This window comes from Mesocricetus auratus, unplaced genomic scaffold (genome assembly GCF_017639785.1).
Source record: "Mesocricetus auratus isolate SY011 unplaced genomic scaffold, BCM_Maur_2.0 Super-Scaffold_100014, whole genome shotgun sequence".
In the NCBI taxonomy this organism is placed as follows: Eukaryota; Metazoa; Chordata; class Mammalia; order Rodentia; family Cricetidae; genus Mesocricetus; species Mesocricetus auratus.
The window spans coordinates 49,944,310-49,962,516 of NW_024429197.1; the positions used below are offsets into that span (position 1 = coordinate 49,944,310).

Here is an 18,207-nt window from a genome sequence, read left to right on the forward strand (position 1 = left end):
AGGCTCCAATAGCCAGTTCATGCCCTTGGGTTAGGTCCTGGTGCCACTCCAACACCCCCAACAGATCAAGTCACATAGCTGTCACCCAGATTCAGAGGGTCCAGTTAGGTCCCATACAGGTTCTTCAGGAATCAGTCCATAGGGTATTAGCTTCCACTAGCTCGGGTCAGCTGTCTCTATGATTTTCCCCATTATGGTCTTGAGCCCCCTTGTTCATAATATCTCTCCTCCCTCTCTTCAAATGAACTCCAGGATCTCAGCCCAGATGCTTGGCCCATTACATTGACATTTTTAATTTTGAAACAACCAATATGCATCATACCTTTGATTATGTTTTAAAATTATGTATTTGATATAACAGAAATTAAATTATAAACTAAATTTCAATATCTTTAAAGAAAATGTTTAGAACAAATTTTTCTTTACATTATGTTAAAAGCTTGAATTACATGTGTGGTTCCTAGTTAGTGACAATTTCATTTAGGGAAAGAAAACCTCTGATAAAGATTTCTTTAGGAGAGCAGTGAAAGAGGAAGTAGTAATGAAAACAAAAATGGGTGAGAAAAATGCCCAGACACAAGCAGAGAATGAATGAAAAAAAGTGAAAGCAGAATTGTGGAAAAGGGGAGGGCATTCAGAAAATGGAAGCTAGAGTTTCCCCTATTAAAGGTAGATGGTCACAGCATGGTCTTCAGAGAATCTAGAGGGGACAGATCAGGACCATACAGCCCAGAGGACCAGCAGCATCTGCAGCATCCACAATGACTAGACCCTATGCTTTCCTAATGGGCCTAGTGGTGATGAACTACTGGTCAACTTGCTGTCTGGGATGTGACCTTCCTCAGACTCATAACTTCAGGAACAAGAGAGCCTTGACACTCCTGACACAAATGAGGAGACTCTCCCCTCTCTCCTGCCTGAAGGACAGAAAGGACTTTGCATTCCCTCTGGAGAAGGTGGATGCCCAGCACATGCAGAAGGCTCAAGCCATCCCTGTCCTGCAGGAGCTGACCCAGCAGGTCCTGATCCTCTTCAGCTCCAAGGACTCATCTGCTGCTTGGGAGACAGCCCTCCTAGACACATTCTGCACTAGCCTCCACCCGCAGCTCAATGACCTGCAAGCCTGTCTGATGCAGCAGGTGGGGGAGCAGGAACCTGCCCTGAGCCAGGAAGACTCCCTGGTGGCAGTGAGGAAATACTTCCAGAGGATCACTGTGTACCTGAGAGAGAAGAACCACAGCCCCTGTGCCTGGGAGGTGGTCAGAGCAGAAGTCTGGAGAGCCCTGTCTTCCTCAGCCAACTTGCTGGCAAGATTGAGTGAGGAGGAGGAGTAAGTCCTGAGCAAAGTGGAGAGGACTCTCCTGAACTATGACAGTGCACCTCACTGCTCAGAATCTGCAGTCTCACGATTCTTAATTATTTTAGCACAAACTCAATGAGGAATACTGTGTCCATCTGTAAGACATTTGTTCTCCATCCATTCAAAGTTATTTATTTGTTTGTTTTGTGATGTAAACTACATCATAATTTGATGCCGTTTTATAATTTCTTTGAGGTAGCAAGTATATATGAAAATACTTTATTTTCTGTGTTCTATAAATGATTGCAAAATGAATCTGCTTTTCCTTTTTATTCATTACATGTTTTCAAAAATTTTAATGTCTGTATATAAAGGCATTGTTCCTGCTTCAGTTCAGGAATTTCTATATATATAGGTTTTTATTTATTTTACTATTTATATAATTTAAGTCATTTAAGCTATACCTAACAGTCATATATTGTCTTTACTGTTGCAAACCATCATATGCAATTAAATTATTTTTATTCAATAAATTTTGCTATATAAAACACTTCTGATTTATTAATTGTATATTTTTTCATTTTTCTAATGTTTTTCAGTTTATACCCTACACCATAAGCATCACATAAATGCCCCAAAATCATACAGGTTACATGTGTGCACTGCTTATGTTTAGACAAACCCTAACTATGTTTCTTACTTCTCTCCAGTATATAGTCTTCTGAATGTGCAGCCAGCATGCTGAGCAGTGGAAAGCCAGAGACTCTTGCTCCTGTCACATTGTGACTTAGTCCTCTTTGACCTAATATTCTAATAGTCCTCAGTTAATCCTCCTCAGGCCTGGTTGACCTCTGCTACCTCTCATCTACTCTCAACTACTAAGAGTTTAATAGCTCTGGGTTCTAAATAAACATGAGATCATGTACAGTGATTTAAAAAGATCACAGAAAAATGGTTAGCCTGCCTAAATAACACAAACGTACCAGGGAAAAATTAGGAAATCAACGTCATTCATAGTGGCTTCATGAAACATCTCTTGGAAATAATCCCACCAGGGAAGTGAAACCCTCTAAAACTAATCCTTTGAGACACCACTGTGCCCTCTCAATTTCACTGCATTTTCTCCTCCTCATCCTCCTACTCTTCCTCCTCCTCCATTTCATCCTTCTTTTCTTGGAGCTTCTAGTTATGTGTGGATACAACACCATCTCCTGGAGCTTAGGTAGTACCATTTAGGGGCCCCAACCCTGAAGAGAAGTTAATCTTTTTCTTAGCAGCCGCCAGTTCTCATAGTTCCTCAGCGAGAGGTGTATTTGCCTCCTTTTCCCCATTGGGATTTTGTGTGGCGTGGCCTTGTTCATTCAGTCACAGTCTCTCTCGGCTCATTTGTGCAGCTGCCCTGTTGGGTCCAAGACCTCTGCTCTGCTGCAGTCATCCACTGCCTCTGGCCTCACAGCTCTTCTGCTCCCTCTTCTGCAATGGTCCTTGGTGCCTGGAAATCAGCCCTTTGTTTTCTGCTCATTGATCAGTTGTGTTTATTTGCACTGACTGCAAGAGACCTCTGTGGTAAGGCATAGTAACCCTGTCTTAAACATACAGCTGTAATTTGAAATCAGATGTGGTGGACTAGCAATTCAATGTTGTTTTTTTCCTTTGGTATTTTCATGAATCCATATGTATTCTAAAAGTGATAGTTCTGGGAGAAACATTATTGAAAGTTTGATTTGGATTGCATTGAGCCTGAACATCCTTTGGAAATACAGTCACTGTCATAACATTATTGTATTTAACCATCACAGATCTTCTCCACTGAATCATGGTAGCTACTGCTGCTGTCTCACTTGGGTGACTCACCAGTTCCCTTTTTGAGCTTTCATTTCCAGTGACATCACAGTTTTTGGTTCATTGCCACAAAGCAACATCAGGGTTTTCTTTCTAAGAAAATAGGAAAGATAAATTAAACAGATGAGGATACTTCTACCATCAAACCAACACCTCAGGAAAAGACAGAAATAGTAAATGGAACAGTGTAGACCACTGAAACACTGAAGGTCTTTTCTGTCTGTCAGAATAGGCTAAATATTCCTACAATTAGACACATTGGAACTGAAGATTAATCACTGACATCAACATTCAATAAGGAATACTTTACATAGGGATCAGTATCCTAGACCAAAATTGAAAGTGGGAGTATATATATTATATATGATGTAATGTATACAAGTAGCACGTGCCCTATATAATCAAGAGCATATGTGCACCCACAGCTTTCTCTCTGACACACTTCCAGTACCTCCCTGCTTTCTCAGCCTGGTCACCCTGGTTTCCTCCTCCATGATGTGGAAAGTCCCAGTGTGTGCTCCTCATTCTCTCCTCACTAACCAGCTCTGTTCACTGTACAACTGACTTCTATAACATCTTTTCTGGCTGTTTGTTATTCCTGAAAATGCATAACCACCTGTTGAAAGCAAAAATGAAGCAATTAATGGATTGTAAGAAGCTCTCTTTTGAGAGAATTTCCTCACAGTTATGAAACTGAGAAAATGTTCTTCTAATGACCTAATGTTGACTTTGGTAAAGGAAAAAAGGAAGAAAGAGAGGGAGGAGGGAAGGAACAGAATCTGCAATACTGGCAAGCATTTACAGAGGAAGAGAGTCACTCATCTGTTGGCAATGGCCTACAATGAAAAATCAGAGTGTAACTGCCCTGTTTTTTGCAGAATTCTGTTTCCTGGAAGAATTTTTCCTCTGCAGCTAAACTTGGATTTGCCCAGAAGAACCAGTTTCAGTTTGAAAGACTCAACTCCCTTCACTTCTCATGTGAGAGAGGGAGCATTCTCCCGGGTCCACTCAGGTCTTGTCTTCTTGACAATGGATAGCTCAACATGTACAAAAAGTTTCAAAGAGTTTTTTCCTCTCTAGCCTTTTGTAAAGGAAGTTCTCTGGAAAAGTAGGAGTCTGTGTGTAGTCCCCTTAGTAGCTATTTATAAAGCTCTGTGTCTGACCTCACATCATTTGAGTAGTAGGTAAAGCATTTGCAATGCATTGTGAAACTGAGCTAACCATACTCCAGCTAGGAATGTTGTAACATACTGTCTGAGCCCACAGAAGAGATTCTCCACCTACTGCTCTGCCTACTGAGACCAGCAACAATGAACTTGGTAAATGCACTAATTTCTGACTGTCTTTTCATTCATGACTTCCAAAGCTTAGATAACTTCTTCCACAATAGAACATGACTCTCGGGGCAACTGAACCCATGCTACAGACCATGGCCACTCTTAATTGGTGCAGAATAAACCAGTTCTTATTCCTACTCGAGCAAGATCTGTGTTTAGCAGGGGGCACACACAGCTCAACAGCCCAAAGTATCTGGACCCATCAGTCCCTTTTAGTTCTGCAGGACATGTGGAGGGAGAAGGACGATGTCCATCTGTAGGTAGAGCTGCCAAGGACTCCCTAGAGGTTCATCAACTCCTTAAGAGTAACTTGTCAACTGCTGTCGACAACTCCATGCTCTTGGGTCCTGTCTCTTGACTCCATGGTCAGGTGGAAGTTGTCACTGTCACTTTGGATGAGGAACATGCTCACATGAGTATTAACCTGTTGGAGTCCTCAGGGTGATCACAGGAAGAGATAAAGAACTTTTACATGTTACAGGGACAGACACTGTGGAGCGTATATTTGGGAAAAAGCAGATCAATACCAAGGTGACCTGCAGAGTTTGAAATTGAAGAAGACTCTGGCAGGAAGTATTGATTATTGATGACCCAATGTCTCTGTGGGATTGTGCAGCTTCCTTCCCATATGACTCTGCAGTGCTTTACTTGGTGTTTCTTTTTAAGGTAATTTTTATCATCTTTTTGTTTATATAATGGGAAAATACTGTGAAGTAGCTCCATGCTATCACCTTGCCCAGAAAATACGAATGGCCATATTTGTTTCACAACTTATAGGTTTAATAACTTGCCTTTTTCAGCAAAATTGGTGAACCAAGAGAAAGGAATGGAAGGACTGAGACAGGAGCCTTGGATGAGGACAGTAAGTGCTGAGTTGTCTATCCTTCACACAAGGCCAGGATTTCTTCACCATACCCCAAACACACAGGTGCATCTATCTGGTCCATGTGTGAGAGTGTCTCTAGAAGTCAGGGAGCAGTGCACAGCTCTCTATGAAGTGACAGTTATGTGTGGCAACCCCATGCAGACTGGAGTCAGCCGAGTCTGTCAGGCTTCAGGCAGGACTGAGAGTGTGGACAAGGCCACAGCAGTCCTCTACCTGCTGACTCTGAGTTGCAGTGGCCAGCACCCAGTGATGTAGAGCAGGACACGGAACCATAGTAACTAAGGGAAACGGTCCATCCTAATGATCTTGCCAGTAGCCTAGCCAAATCAGGAGGATTCCGGATGTCATCTCTGGCTTCCGCATGCACATGCTGCACAGGCAAGCACACCCAAATAACACACACACACACACACACACATACACACACACACACATGCACACATGCACGCACACACGTGCAACCATTTGTGTGTGTGTGTCAGAGAGAGAGAGAGAGAGAGAGAGAGAGAGAGAGAGAGAGAGAGAGAGAGACTCATTTCTTGTTTCACAAAGAGAACTCTAGTGGAGCTCAAGGTGTTCACCACAATCTCTCCATGCTGTGATTTGTGTAAGCCGAGCGTATTCAGCCCAACTATTCTGGAGAGCAGTTTCAACATTCCAGCCAGTCACGGAGCCTGGTTAGTGCCATGTTGCCTAAGCAGTGTGGCTCTTGACATACATGGGAGGTGAGCATGCAGTGTGAGACCAGAAGAAAAAGCACTGAGCAACTCTGTACGTGTGTGTGAATACAGACAGGCAAGCTAGCATCTTAGCAATGACCATGTGTTCATTTCAAATAACTGATATTTGTAAAACCAAAATTACATCTTTACAATTTTCCTATTTATTATTAATGTATGCAAGTGGTGTGTGTGCATGTGCACATAAAAAGTTTCAATAGAATTACCCTACATAAGAACTAATTGCTTTCGCAGAAGCCATAGGTTGACAAATAAAAAGCACAGTACAGCTAGACATGATGGTGCATGCCCTTAATCCCAGCATCCCCTTAATCCTTAGCAGTGGCAGGCAGATCTCTGTGAGTTCAAGCACAACCTGTTCTATATAGTGAGTTCCAAGCCAGTTATGTCTACATAGTAAGTTCCTGTTTTGTTTTGTTTTTCCAAATAAGCCCAGTGCTTAGTACGGGGCACTTCCTCTTGAGTTGCTGATCGCTTTCAGTTTGCTCTCCCTGCTTCACAATAAGGTAAAGGGCATAAACTCTCAGCATCCTGCTCTTGTAACCATGTCTGCCACTTGCTAGCACGCTTCCCATCATAGTGGATTCATATCATTGGGACATAACCAAATAAGGTCTTTTCTCTATAAGTTGCTTTGGGTTCTGGTCTTCCATCACAGCAGTATAGAAGTAACCAAGGCACTTCTGAATCTGCATCTTTGCTGTTGGATTAGTGCAGGCCTCAGCTGGCATCACAGAAGCATTTTAGTGTGGTAGGTGGCAGTTAATACAGAAACTCACAAGTGGTCAAAACTCAGAGACTACATGTTCCAGAGAATGGTCAGCCATTAATGGGACATCTGTGTATCACACCTTCCCTGCAAGTTACAGGGAACATCTCTGAAGAGGGGGCAGAAAGAATGTAAAAGGCAGAAATCAAAGAGGATGGAGGCAGGGATGTTGAATTCATGAGCTCATGGCAGCTGCAGTGCCTTCACAGAAGCCACACAAGATCAAACAAAACCATTGGAGTGGATGAGCAGCATGTGTGTGTGCCAGGTTTAGCTAAAGAGCTATTTACAGTGGATGGCTTCTAGAGGTCTGTTTTCTTTAGATGTGTGGTCCCTTGTATGTGTGTATGGGCAGCAGTGTGTCACCAAATCAACAGAAGAGATGAAGCTGTGAAGGGTGCATGGAATTGGGGATCTGGGAGGATTTGAAGGTGGGAAATAGGAAACGAATACGTCAAAATACGTCATATGCATGTATGAAATCTCAAAGAAAAAAAGAATATCCTATTTATACACAGACGATATACTTCTTCTTAGAACAGAGGCAGTTCAGTCCACTTGTGCCACCATCCTGAATCTAAACAGAGGAATAAGCAACAGTGAAGTTGAGTTGAGGTCATCTGTTATTGAAGCCCCCTTCTCTGCTCCGATTCCATGTTGTAGCCTCTTTGGCTCAAGCACTTCAAGTCCATTTCTATCTCCCATCTCTTCTGAGAGTCCCTTCCAGAAAGCCTTATCACAGCCCACCCTAAGATACTGATTTCGGATGCTTAATCTATCCTTCCACATTTGTATTTTTTGCCCCAAAAGTTTCAAATTAAGTGTCATCTACAATAGTGTTGGTGAGAATATTGTCTAAATCTTTTCAAGGATTTGAGACCAGAGATGATCCACAATGAATATGAATTAAAATTTTTCTATTATCAAAACAGCATCATTATTTTCCAGGTTAAGAGTAAGTTAAGAGGCAGAAGAGGAGTTTTAGGAACCAGAGGTGTCGAGGACACAGGAAGAGACCATCTAAGCAGGGCTCATGGGTGCTCACAGAGACTGAAGCAGCAACCGTGGCGCCTCCATGGATCTACACTAGGTCCAAGCAGTGGGAGTGGGGTGTCTCTGACTCTTGTGTCTGCTCTTGGGACACTTTTCCTTCTACTGGGTTGCCTTACTCAGCCTTGATGTGAGAGTTTGTGCCTGATCTTATTGTACCTTACTGTGCCTGTGTTTGGTTGTCCCTGGAAGGCCTGCTCTTTTCTGAGGGGAGATGGGGTGGGGGGGGTGGATCTGGAGAAGAAGGGAGGGGGAACTGGGAGGAGTGGAGGAAGGGGAAATTGCAGGTTGGAATATATTGTATGAGAGAAGAATAAATATTTTTTAAGAAGAGTCAATGATTTCAGGACATTAGATTTCCTTTCTTCTAAATCTGTTCTCAAGATAGCGCTTTCGTTGCCTGAGTGGACAGTTCACTAGCTGGGTTTATTCCCTTTCTCTGCCTGACTGGGTTAGTGTTCTAGTGACTGAGTCAGTTTGTCAGTCCCCTATGAGGTGGTTGTTTTGACTCCTCCCTTCTGTCCCCAGAGCAGATCACATCTAGATTAAACCAGAGAGCATCGGCTGTCAGGCCTTTTAGGCTGGGACTGATAACTGACCCTGAGTGTGGTTCTGCATCTCCCACATTCATGCCTGTCAGCACTAGCCTTCCTTCTCTCCCTCTAAATTGCCCATACCCCCTTTTTTACTTCTAACACTGAGATTTTTTCAAAAAGAAGGAGCTTCTCTTCCATTTTTATGACGGTTTGACTCACATTTGTTTCCATTTTATCAACAAACAGCTCTGGAGTTTTACTTTCTAGAGAAGTACAAATGAGAAGCTTAAAAAATCTCTTAGCTAAATTTAGAAGTACATTCTGTATCCCAATGCCTGGAAGACCAAGGCAGGAGAATTATGAATTCATGGCCTTCCTGGGCAACATAGTGAGACTTTGTCTCGATCCAAAATATTATCTCTTACGAATCAGAGAAGTAGTACACACACACACACACACACACACACACACACACACACACACACTGCCACCCCATTCTTTGACTTACTTTGGTTTAATTCTAGAATCAGGATGAAGTAGAAAGTAATACCAGATGAGCAAACTACACCTTGGCCAATAAACTATAATGAAAAAAGAATATATAAAATACTTCTTTTGTGACTATTTAAATCTAAAGTTAAAAACCATGAATAAGAAAGATGTGTTACTCTTTGACATATTACCCTGCATCTCACTGTAGTATTAGAGTAAGTCATAGATAGATAAAATAATAGAGTCAAGTTGACTATTTGAACTGAACTTCTAGTGAAGAGTAGCATCATTAATAAATTCCATGCCCAGATCAGAAAATTTGAGGATGACAAGGGTTCGATAGTGTAAGCTGGACAATCAAAATTTATGATTACAAATACAAGAATTAGTTTGCTTCCGAAGGTTATAAAGATGGTACAAACATTTGCTGTCATCATTTGAGGGCTGTTGATATTTTGATATGTATGCATCTGGACAGTAGTTCACTACTGAGAGCTAAGCTCTTTCATTAAAGCACCCAATCAACATAGCAAAGACCTTAGGGAGCTTATTATTTTGTAAAGAAGCACCTCTTCCATCATAAAGAGGACTATGGTCATGAAGATGTGGGAAAGTCTGCTCTCAGAAAGAGAGTTCAGTAAGCGTGGACTAGGGATTCTTTGTCACCCTGGAACAGAGGAAATAGCTGAAGGAGTGAGCTGGTGCTGGGGGTGTAACATTAGAGCTAGAATCTCTGCAGTGAGCACCCGAAGGAAGTAGGATGGACCAAGAATGATGGGCACACAGAAGAGCACCACAGACCGCAGTGGGAGGCAGAACAGGTGATGGGCACACTAACACGGACTTGTGGGCCCATGAAGCACAGCCACCTGCTCCAGCACACATGTGCTCTAGGGGAAGCCCAGACTAGATCATCCACTGCTAAGTCTCAGCCTTTGCAGGATCAAACAATGAGCCAAACCACATCCTTCATTCTGAAGATTTTATTGGCCACAGTTGGCATGGAATAGGTGTGAGGGAGCCTGACTTTTTCTTAAAAGGAAGAAGAGTAAAACTGCAATGTAGGACTAAAAAAAAATGTGTCCCTAGAAAAGAAATGTGTGTTCATTTACGGGGGGGGGGGGGTGAGTCCTGTGTGCATTGTCTGCTTGTTCACATTCACATAAGCATTTCTGAGCTGTGACCAAACAGTTCTCATGACTAAGTGTCTCTTTAGATTGTTATCTCTGAAGTTCACTGGAAAAGCTAACTTCTATTATAAAGTTTAACAGTCTCGCCTTTGCCTGTCTTGTTAGGTAGTACGGAAAGCGCACTTGGAAAAAGGGAGGTAAAAGTTAAGATGAATGTTCATAAAATGAAAATTATTGGTTTCCTACTTAAGAACAATGCATGCACAAAATATCCTCAGAGAATCTAAGTGCCAAAGATCACCCCTACCCAGTTCAGCCAGGCTAGCAGCAGCATCTCCCCATGGCCCTCCTGTTCCTTCTCCTTGCCGCCCTGGTGGTGTGTAGCTATGGCCTTGGATCTCTGGGGTGTGAGTGGCCTCAGAACTCGCCCATGCTTAGCAGGAAGCCTTTGTGCTCCTGGGGCAAAATGAGGAGAATTTCCCTTTTCTAGTGTCTGATTCCTCTGAGACACAGTGAGTGAAAGCCAGATCCAGAGGTCCTAGGCTATCTCAGTTACCCACGGGATCCTGCAGCATATCTTCAACCTCTGTGCTCCTCTGTGGCCCGGAAAGAGGCTCTTCTGGGGGAATTCTGAACTGGACTCTGTCAACAGCAGGAACCCCTGGAGACCTGTTTGGTTGATGATGGGAGAGCAAGAGTCTGCCTTGGCTGAGCATGTGAAAGCAGCCTTAAGTAAATACTTCGAGGGAGTCCATCTCTGCCTGGAAGAGAAGAAACACAGTCGAGGGAGCCCATCTCTGCCTGGAAGAGAAGAAACACAGTGATTGTGCCGGGGATATTGTCACTGTGGGGGTCAGGAGAGCTTTCCCTTCAGCAACAAAGCTGAAAGAGAGGCTGAGGACAGAGACCTGGGGTTATCTTTAAATGATTCTTCTAGACGAATGTGACATATCACACACATCATCCTTGGTCATTTCAAAGGGATCTTAGTTCTCTTTAGTCAGACTTTGTTAAGGGTAACAGGCTTAATGTTTTTATTCATTTTTACTTTACCTATTATTGCAGCTTACCCTATTCATACTTTATTTTCTGCATATAGGTGTTTGCCTTTGTACTGTATAAAATTAGAAAACATGTTCATTCTTCCACCATACTGAATATAATTTTGATACATTACATGCTTATAAAAATTTGAATTTCTTTTTTTTTTTTTTGGTTTTTTTCAAGACAGGGTTTCTTTGTATTGTTTTGGAGCCTGTCCTGGAACTCGCTCTGTAGACCAGGCTGGCTTGGAACTGAGAGATCTGCCTGCCTCTGCCTCCTGAGTGCTGGGATTAAAGGCATGCCCCACTAACGCCCAGGTGGATTTGTTTTCTAAAACTAAAATCTTGAGTCAAGTTGAAAAATGGGCAGTAATACTTGCTAACTCATTTTATTCACATCATATATAGAAAATACTGCCAAGAATTTTAGACATAGAGTAAAGGATTACCAGCCTACAATCCACACCACCAGAGAAGCTAGGAAACAAGGAAGACCCTAAGAGAGACATACATGGTCCCCCAGAGAAGGGGAAAGGGCAAGATCTCCTGAGCAAATTGGGAGTATGGGGGAGGAGAGAGGAAGTTAGGAGAAAGAGAAGAGGAGGGGAGGGGAGGACATGAGAGAGCAAGAAGATCGAGTCAGGGGAAGAATAGAGGAAAGCAAGAAAAGAAATACCATAATAGAGGAAGCCATTATAGATTTAAAGAGAAATCTGGCACTAGGGAAATGTCCAGAGATGTACAAGGTTGACCCCAACTAACAATCTAAGCAACAGTTGAGAGGCTACCTTAAATGCCCTTCTCCAATAATGAGATTGATGACTATCTTATATGCCATCCTAGAGCCTTCATCTAGTAGCTGATAAAAGCAGAAGCAGACACACACAGCTAAACACTGAGCTTAACTCTGGAATCCAGTTGCAGAGAGGGAGGAGTGATGAACAAAGGGGTCAAGACCAGGCTGGAGAAACCCACAGAAACAGCTGACCTGAACAAGGAGGAGCTCATGGACTCCAGACTGATGGCTGGGAAACCAACATAGGACTGTCCCAGACTCCCTGAATGTGGATATCAGTTTGGAGATCTGGTTAATCTATGGGGCCTCTAGTAGTGGATCAGTATTTATCCCTACTACACAAATGAACTTTGGGAGCCCACTCCACATCGAGGGATACTCTGTCAGCCTAGACACATGGGGGATGGTCTAGGCCCTGCTCCAAATGATATGACAGACTTTGAAGATCCCCCATGGAAGGCCTCACCCTTCCTGGGGAGCAGAAAGGGAATGGGATAGGGAGTTGGTGGGGGGCAGGGGAAGCGGGGAGGGATAGGGAACTGGGCTTGACATGTAAAACAAGCTTGTTTCTAATTTAAATTAAAAAAAAAGAAAATACTGCCAAGAAAAACAAACAGATCTTTCACTGATAGAACTTTAGCTTTACAAATGAACACACACACACACCATATACACATACAGACTACATACTTATACCACTTACATGAATCTACAAAGAGAAGTGAGGAGGCTTTAGGTACAAATGACACACAAGAGAAGGAAATAAGGCTAGATTCATTTCTAATCTAGGTGGGAGATGAGAAACTGTAGAAGTCTGGCTGGCAGTTGGGAATGTGGCTCAGGATGAACAGTTTGGCATAGGTGGAGACAGAATTGGAATTCCTGGTTACATGTCCCAGAACATGGGGATGGACATGGTCACTTCCAACTAGAGGGGACAATGAGAAGAAGACCTGGTCCTGTAGATAATCAGTGGGTAGAGGGGGTCCAAGAAGGGTAGTCAGCAAAGAGCTGACTCATATGAGACATTGGGTCATCAATAATCAATACTTCCTGCCAGAGTCTTCTTCAATTTCAAACTCTGCAGGTCACCTTGGTATTAATCTGCTTTTTCTCTGTTCCTGTCCCTGTAACATGTAAAAGTCCTTCATCTATTCCTGTGATCACCCTGAGGATTCCAACAGGTTAATACTCATGTGAGCATGTTCCTCATCCAAAGTGACAGTGACAACTTCCACCTGACCATGGAGTCAAGAGACAGGACCCAAGAGCATGGAGTTGTCGACAGCAGTTGACAAGTTACTCTTAAGGAGTTGATGAACCTCTAGGGAGTCCTTGGCAGCTCTACCTACAGATGGACATCACCAAACCTCCACTCTGTGGTGTCCGTAAGATGTAAACTGGGCTGGAATATTCATTGGACTGTTATATTAAACCAACACTAGCATTCTCAGGACCATGGCAGTCAGTGTCCCTTCTACTGAGTTACCCCTAGGACTGCTTATTGATGGAGCATTGCATTCTGTTCTGCTTGTCCAAAAGAGAAATTCCGTGATCCTCCGGGACAAGTCCCAGAAGAAATGGAACAGGGTACCTCTGTCGCAGCAGCAGCTGTGGCCAGCATGGCAGGGCCACAGTTCCTCCCCCCCTCCACCCACCCCCTCCAGCGGCACAGAATCCATTCCCCGCTGCCACAGTAACTTCCCCGCCTCCACTCTCTGCTCCTTCCTGCAGGTGTTTTTGGCTTCCCTTTGTGGTTTTAACTTCCTGCCTCTATAAAGAATGAAACACAAAAGTTTTACAAAACTGCTCTAAGAAGGTTTGAATTCGTCTCTCGAGGAATGTTTTGGGGGTGGAGGGAATACCCAAGGTGACGTGATGGATCTGAAAGTGAAAGGAAACCTTTGGGTTTGCAGGGTTCTCTAAGCGGTGTGTGGGAGCGCCCCCTGCTGGCCATGCGTCACCCACCGAGCCCACGTCCTAGGAGCAGGTGCCTCTTGATGAGAGTGCCAGTGTCCTTCCTGGGTTCACCTCCAAAACTGACCCAGTGCTAGAATATCACTGAGATTAGATTATTACAGAAAACATCAAGTCTCCAACTTCAAGCAGCGTATGTCTTCTTTGGACAGTGAGCAGCTATAGGGAGAAAGGAAAGAATGGGGTTTTGTGCTTTCTGCCTGCTGCGAGGTTACCCCACACACACACACACCCATCCTCACTGTGGGACAGACCCCTGAGGAACTTAAAGCAGGACTGCAGAGGTAACTATGGGAAAGTCTCGTATCTGATGGAATGTTTAAGAGCGCAAATGCAGCTTCACAGTTCATTCCAAATGTCGCCTGACTTTCCCATGAGTGTGAAAATACACCTCTCACCGCGCTAGGATGTCATCGGGTGCAGACTTGCACCGGCTCTATGCATGCTGCCTCGGTCTCTGTGAGTTCATGTGTGCATCCTGTTGATTTGGAGAGCCCGGTTTCTTTGGTGTCCTCTGTTTGCTCTGGCTCTTACATTCTTCCCACGTCTTCTTCCACGAGGTTCCCGAGCCCTGATGGGAAGGATTTGAGGCTGAAATTCCATTTAGAGCTGAGTTTTCCCAAGGTCGCTCCAAGGTCTCTGTTTGATTTTACTCTCGGTCCCTGAGCTATCTAGTCTTAGGCTGTCACCCAAGCACCGTCGGGTGTGGGTTCCGTCTCATGAAGAGGGCCGTAAGTCAAATCAGATACTGGCTGATCACTCCCACAAGGTCTGTGCCATCGTGGAACTGGCATGTCTTGCAGTCAGGACACCATATTAGATGCAAGGGTTTGTAGCTGGGTTGGTGTTTCACCTTTATCCTTTGCTATCATGCATAATACTTTGCTGTACCAAAAATGCTAACACGTATGTGTGAACTCTCTCTGTAGACACCAGCTTGACTTCTCCTCATTTGGTAAGTTGTATAAGTGTTATTTTCAGCAATGGGCCTTGCCATAAGTTTGAGGAGAGCAAACCTACAGTCGTGTTAACAGCCTGGGTTGTCTGTGGTCTCCCATGGAACCTCTTTGGCCAACAACTCAATTAGACATAACCCATCCCCAGTATTGGAAGCTTCATTTGGTGACAAGAGATGGCCACTTGGGATTCTGTATCCCCCATTATTTGGAGATTTCATTTAGACTACCTTCACGTATGTATATATTTTAGAAAGCTTCTACTAAGTTAAGTTTCCATATTGTCCATCAAACAGCCTTAATTTTAGCTGTCTTCTTCCTGTATCCCCTCCCTCAGCCTCCCTTTCTTCCCCTTGCCTACTCGATCCTCCCATTCTAGTCCCACCCCCACCCACCCATAATATCTATTCTAATTCCCTTTCCTAGGGAGCTCCATGTGTTCCTCAAGCTCCTTACTTTATGCATGTCCTCTGTGGTTCTACGGACTGTGATAGCTTGACTGTCATTGCTTAACAGCTAATGTCCACATATAAGGGGATATGTGTCCTTCTGGGTCTGGGTTACCTCACTCAGAATGACTTTCTTCTCTAGTTCCACTGATATACATGCAAATTTTATAATTTTTATTTTTAGTGGCTGAATAATATTCCATTGTATAAACGTATCACAAAGTTGGCATATCTTGATTTGTATATTTTAAGTCCATTCAATGCTGTTATCAGTAGGTTGAAATTTTTTTTTTGAAGGCAGTTCTCCAACTTTATTTGACATTCAGCAGGTTAGTTCTCATCCACATTGACTGTCTGTAGATTTTTGAATGTGGTAACAGGCACGTAGGTTACCAATGTGTACAACTTGTTTGGTGAGTCCTCATCCTCGTTACGTTTTCTGGACAATCGTACACGGATACGGTATGGAACATTCCTTATTCCTTTGGCCCAGACTGCTTTATTGAGCCTGGTATCAATGCGCACATCTGGAGTTCCCATCTCTTTCATGGCAAATTTCCGGATTTCTTTGAGGGCCCGAGGAGCACGCTTCTTGAAGCCCACGCCATGGATGCGCTTGTGGATGTTGATGGTGTACTCCCGGGTCACCACCTCGTTGATGGCAGAACGGCCCTTCTTCTTCTCGCCACCCTTCTTTGCGGGAGCCATCGCCCCGGACCGCCGAGTCTCCGGTCACCTCGGAACAAATCCCCCCAAGCCGGCCTGCCCCGCGCCTAGGGAGGATGGAGCTGGATTTTAGAGCCAGGACCCCGCCGCCCAGTAGGTTGAAATTTTTAACCTATTGTCTTAGAGACATGGCTTCCTATTGTCCTTTAGTTAATAGTCCTAGTAACTCCTTTCTTCCAGCTGCACTGGTGTCCTTTGCGGTTGATGGAATTCTCTTGCTGAGGCTGTGTGGTATTTCTCCTCCTCCTTTGCATCTCTCTCAGTTTCTTCTTTCTGGTTACCACGAGGCATGTGTAAAACCTCTATGAAGATTCCCTGCTTTTGCATTAAGCCCCAAGTTATGCTCTTGATGTCATATTTATTTTTGTTTATACCATGTGTCAAGTGACCATGGTTGTTTTTACTAGACTTCTCTTTTTAACATTTTAACTAGAGTTCAACTTGTGGTATCATGGTATCTTGACGATACATGTGTATTTACTGAGACTCTGATTGGTAAGTTTTAAATGTTTATATGTTCTTACATTGTTACTCAGCGCTCTTCCATTTCAGCTTGAAAAGCACTGGTTAGCATTTCCTCTTAGTCTGTTCCCTTAGTAAGGAACTCCACCAGCTTTTGCTTGCTTGGAACACCATGCATTATCTCTGTTACTTCTGAAGGACAACTTAGTCAGGTACTGAGCTCTTATCTTGCTTCTACTTTCTTTTGAAACCTCAAGTGTGTCCTCCCATTCTTTGCTGGAACTGAGGTTTTGTTGAGTGAGAGGTACACTGGTAGCTTGTGGCACTTGCCTTGTGGGAGATAGGTGTTTGCTCTCAAAGAAAGAGTTGCTTCAAGTTCTCTTTCTGTCTCTGTCTTGTTGACAGTTTAAGTATGTGTCCCAGCGTCATGTTTTACCTGAGCCTGGGAATAACCCAAAGGATACATATTTCTTTGGTGACTTCACCATTGTTCTAAACATCACAGGGTATATTTGCGCAAACCTAGATGTTAAAACCCACTACACTGAGGATTCATGAAGTGGACTCTCACTCCTGGCTGTAAACCGGGACAAAATATCACACTGAAGACTGTAGGAAATTGTAATATAATGGCAGGTACTTAGGCCAATGCACTTAAACATACTTCAAATATAAAATTACAGTGTATATAAGCGTAGAATGTCAACTAGTCCAGTGTGTGAGGCATTTCCCATGAACGAGGCATTAGGTAACACAAGGTGCTCTGAGACAGTGAAGCCAAGTGGATGCCAAGATCTAGGATTTCACTGTGTGCTCCTGAAAACTTTGTAACACTGGAGATGTAAGCTATACTAAATTTGTTTTTAATATTTTATTACTTTAAAAGTAAAACAGCTTCCTTGGGTTAGAGTTTTCTTTCCAGTACATCCAGGGATCCACAAGGATAACCCCAACTAAGAATTTAAGCAATAGTGGAGAGGCTACCTTAAATGCCCTTTCCCTGAGATTGATGAGTACCTTAAATGCCATCCTAGAGCCTTCATCCAGCAGCTGATGGAAGCAGAAGAGGAGACTCGAAGTCAAGCACTGAGCCGAACTCCTGGAATCAAGTTGTAGAGAGAGAGAGAGGAATGATGAGCAAAAATCAAGATCAGGCTGGTGAAACCCACAGAAACAACTGACCTGAACAAGGGGGAGCTCACAGACCCCAGTCAGACAGCTGGAAAACCAGCATAGAATAGAACCAGGCTCCCTGAACATGGGTGGCAGTAGGGAGGCCTGGGCAGTCTATAGGGCCTCTGGCAGTGGAACCAGTATTTATCCCTAGTGCATGAATGGGCTTTGGGAGCCCATTCCCTATGGAGGGATACTCTCTCAGGCTAGACACACGGGGGAGCACCTAGGTCCTACTCCAGATGATGTGACAGAGATAGACCAATATGCTCATGGACGTGATGTTGAATATGGCTACTACTGGAACCCAAAACTGCTTGACCTCCCCTTATACCCATCTTTCTCCCATAAGAAGTGAGAAGGGAATCTTGTTTTACTTATTAACATACAAATTAAGAATAAAACAGGAGAAATGCCTCAGTAAGTAAACTGCCTGGCACAATCTCGAGGACCTGGGTTCAGATCGCATATATAGAAAATTTGTGTCAATGAAATAAGGAATCAAGGGCATGGCAAGATGGATCAGCAGGTAAAAACACTTTC

At 43.6% G+C, this 18,207-nt stretch overlaps 2 protein-coding genes across 2 annotated transcripts; one reads left to right on the forward strand and one right to left on the reverse strand.

Moving 5' to 3' along the window:
• Positions 1–718: 718 nt before the first annotated feature.
• On the forward strand, positions 719–1,557 carry LOC121144105 (interferon alpha-12-like). The gene has a single exon (XM_040757447.1). The coding sequence runs from the start codon at positions 762–764 to the stop codon at positions 1,332–1,334; it is 573 nt and encodes a 190-aa protein (XP_040613381.1). The 5' UTR covers positions 719–761; the 3' UTR covers positions 1,335–1,557.
• Positions 1,558–15,599: 14,042 nt separating this feature from the next.
• On the reverse strand, positions 15,600–16,042 carry LOC121144027 (60S ribosomal protein L31). The gene has a single exon (XM_040757179.1). The coding sequence runs from the start codon at positions 16,009–16,011 to the stop codon at positions 15,634–15,636; it is 378 nt and encodes a 125-aa protein (XP_040613113.1). The 5' UTR covers positions 16,012–16,042; the 3' UTR covers positions 15,600–15,633.
• Positions 16,043–18,207: the final 2,165 nt, after the last annotated feature.

Coding starts and splice junctions, on each gene's coding strand:
- LOC121144105 (XM_040757447.1), top strand. CDS start 762: ATGACTAGACCCTATGCTTTCCTAATGGGCCTAGTGGTGATGAACTAC.
- LOC121144027 (XM_040757179.1), bottom strand. CDS start 16,011: ATGGCTCCCGCAAAGAAGGGTGGCGAGAAGAAGAAGGGCCGTTCTGCC.